The 2466-nt window shown below is 42.1% G+C and overlaps 1 protein-coding gene across 1 annotated transcript; it reads right to left on the reverse strand.

Annotated features, from left to right (window-relative positions):
• Positions 1-443: 443 nt before the first annotated feature.
• LOC110440914 lies at positions 444-2126 on the reverse strand. The gene has a single exon (XM_021484030.1). The coding sequence runs from the start codon at positions 1909-1911 to the stop codon at positions 568-570; it is 1344 nt and encodes a 447-aa protein (XP_021339705.1). The 5' UTR covers positions 1912-2126; the 3' UTR covers positions 444-567.
• Between the last annotated feature and the right edge of the window lie 340 nt (positions 2127-2466).

Below are 2466 nucleotides of genomic sequence, written 5' to 3' on the forward strand. Positions count from 1 at the left end.
TACACACACGCAAGCACGCATACACTACACATATGGAGGCACGTCTTTAAATGGCCTTAGCTGTTAATAGGACGTTAAGTAAAATTAAACCAAACCAAACCGAAATCATTCGGTAATGTTGGTCAACCAGTTGTACCAAATCGCACATGTGTGCGGGGAGAAGCGCACCACGGTGCGAACGATCATGCACTATATGCACCCACTATGTTTGGTGCGTTGTGCGGTCACACACCTGTACAACATACGGGTAACTACTTACTACTAAAGCAGTTGACGTGGCGGCTGCTGTGGGCCATCTTAAGATGGTAATAACGTCACAGCGAAGGTGCATTAGGACGCTTCATTTATTTAAGCGTTTACATTTTTATAAGAAACTCAATGTACAATTAACCCTATACTCGCGAGATATCCAATAAAATCAATATAAAAGACACATGGTTTTCACTTATTTTATTTTATTTGTTCTTAACATAATAAAGAAGATTAAAATAAACTTATACTATTACCTAAACAAAACATGTTTTTTGTTTTAATTAGAAGAAAAAATATTTACTTTTCGATAGAGTACTAGTTATACGAAGGTCCCTGCCGTTGCCATGGGAATTTGGAGGAAGAATCGCAAACAAACTTCAAAAATACATCTTCATCTGACTCAGTTGGATCAAGGAATTGAGTGTAGCCGACGTCATTGAAGCTCCACTGTACAGCTACAATATCTGCTATTGACCGTCCGTACATCCTTGGGTAGGCATTGTTGACTCTGACACAGCCGGTACAGGGTGCGTAAGCAGGTGGATGGGATCCCTTCAGACGACATGTGGGTAGACAAAGTCTGCCGCACGAATCGTAAGCCAGTAAACACACTTCTGTATCATTGATAGTTGGATCCTTTATCGGGATGAATGCCTTTTGTGAACTTAATGGATAGCGTTCGTCCATAATGGCATATTCCATAGAGTTCCCACTGTAGTTGATGCCATCAGCCCTTATAAAAATCTTCGCAGCACCTTCGCCACTGATTCGACAGGACTCGTAAGATCGAGCTTCCCCGGTATACAAATGTCGTGCTAGATCAGGGTTAAACGCTGGATCATATATGTCGATAGTTGAGTTGATGGCGGGGGCGTGTTTTCCCGTGTAGCAGGCATACGCATGGAACTGTAGTCCTCGAGGTCTTTCATAAATTACCTTGATAGGAATGTAAACCCAAAGAGAGGCGTCTGTGACGTCATTAAGAATAAACGTGTTCTGCATGGACGATGGTCCTGATGGACAGGTTTGTCTATCACAAACAAGGACTTTAGGTTCCAAGGCTTTTCTGGAATGAGCAGAGCCACAGTCGTGGGCGTGTTGACTATCGACAGCACGCTTTTTCCTCCTATTCCACCAGTTCCACCATGGTGGAAGAGTTGTAATAGGTGGTAGAGTTGTAACTGGTGTTTGCCGTACAGACACACACTGTCGCCGCCGCTCCCATCCCTCGCTAACATCCATGCATCTTAACCCTTCAATGCCGTCACATCTAGACGCACAGTCAAAGGACTGTTCGTATCGCACGTGTCTTCCATACCATTGGTTCGAATATCCCTCTTCATTGGTCCAATCTCCAAATCCGTCCATTGGTAAATCTTTATAATGGTTGGAGTCCCTTGTAAACGGGTATATTTGTGGATCTAAACCACGAGCGTGCATTGCTAGCCTAACTTCCTGCCAAACATAATCAATATAACAATGTAACAAAAAAAACATGGGATCTCTAGGAGCGTTGCTTATATCCAGAAGACCACCGCCGACAAAATTATGTATCCTATTATGGTCCGATTCTATAGACAAGCTATCATATGGGTTTGCTATCCTATCATTTGTCCCTTCTCTTTTTAATCTCTCAATTCGGTCTCGACCAAACAGCATCCAACCATATGAGACATCTCGGACAAGTCCCCAGTCTTTGAATGCTCCGTTTCTTACAAATTCCCCGTTGCCTGCAAATTTATCTGAGAAGATAATTGAGTGCTTAGCAGAGTCCGGTTCTATGAAGTCTGCGTAGTATTCCGCAGTGCAGTCCCAATATGGTAGGGTAACCTGACTACAGTCACCGCCAAGATCTCTCAATGCGTTTTCTAGCCTGAAAAAAAAAGGAAAAAATATTTATAACGAATAAAGTTACTTTGTGACCTTGCTAGTAACAACTATCTCTCGAGTAGTGGCCTACTTTACACACTTTCCTCGTTATTTAACTTGAAATTAACCAGTTCTGCTCTGTTTTTTGAAACCCGTATCATACAGGTGTTTTACGCATCTCTTCTTCTGTTTAAAGAGTAGTTTCCACCTTGGATTTCAACATTTTTGGCCTTTAGCATCATTTGTGAGCCACTGAAGGACAACTATGATACAGTTTTATTCATGTTTGGTATAACCGATTTCCTACGTGCAATCATGTGTGTGGTGTGTAAAACGTTCATCTTT

The sequence above is a fragment of the Mizuhopecten yessoensis genome, unplaced genomic scaffold, assembly GCF_002113885.1.
Source record: "Mizuhopecten yessoensis strain PY_sf001 unplaced genomic scaffold, ASM211388v2 scaffold713617, whole genome shotgun sequence".
Classification (NCBI taxonomy): domain Eukaryota; kingdom Metazoa; phylum Mollusca; class Bivalvia; order Pectinida; family Pectinidae; genus Mizuhopecten; species Mizuhopecten yessoensis.

What these genes read in the sequence shown, in the direction of transcription:
- LOC110440914 (XM_021484030.1), bottom strand. Translation starts at nt 1,911, where the DNA reads ATGCTGTTTGGTCGAGACCGAATTGAGAGATTAAAAAGAGAAGGGACA.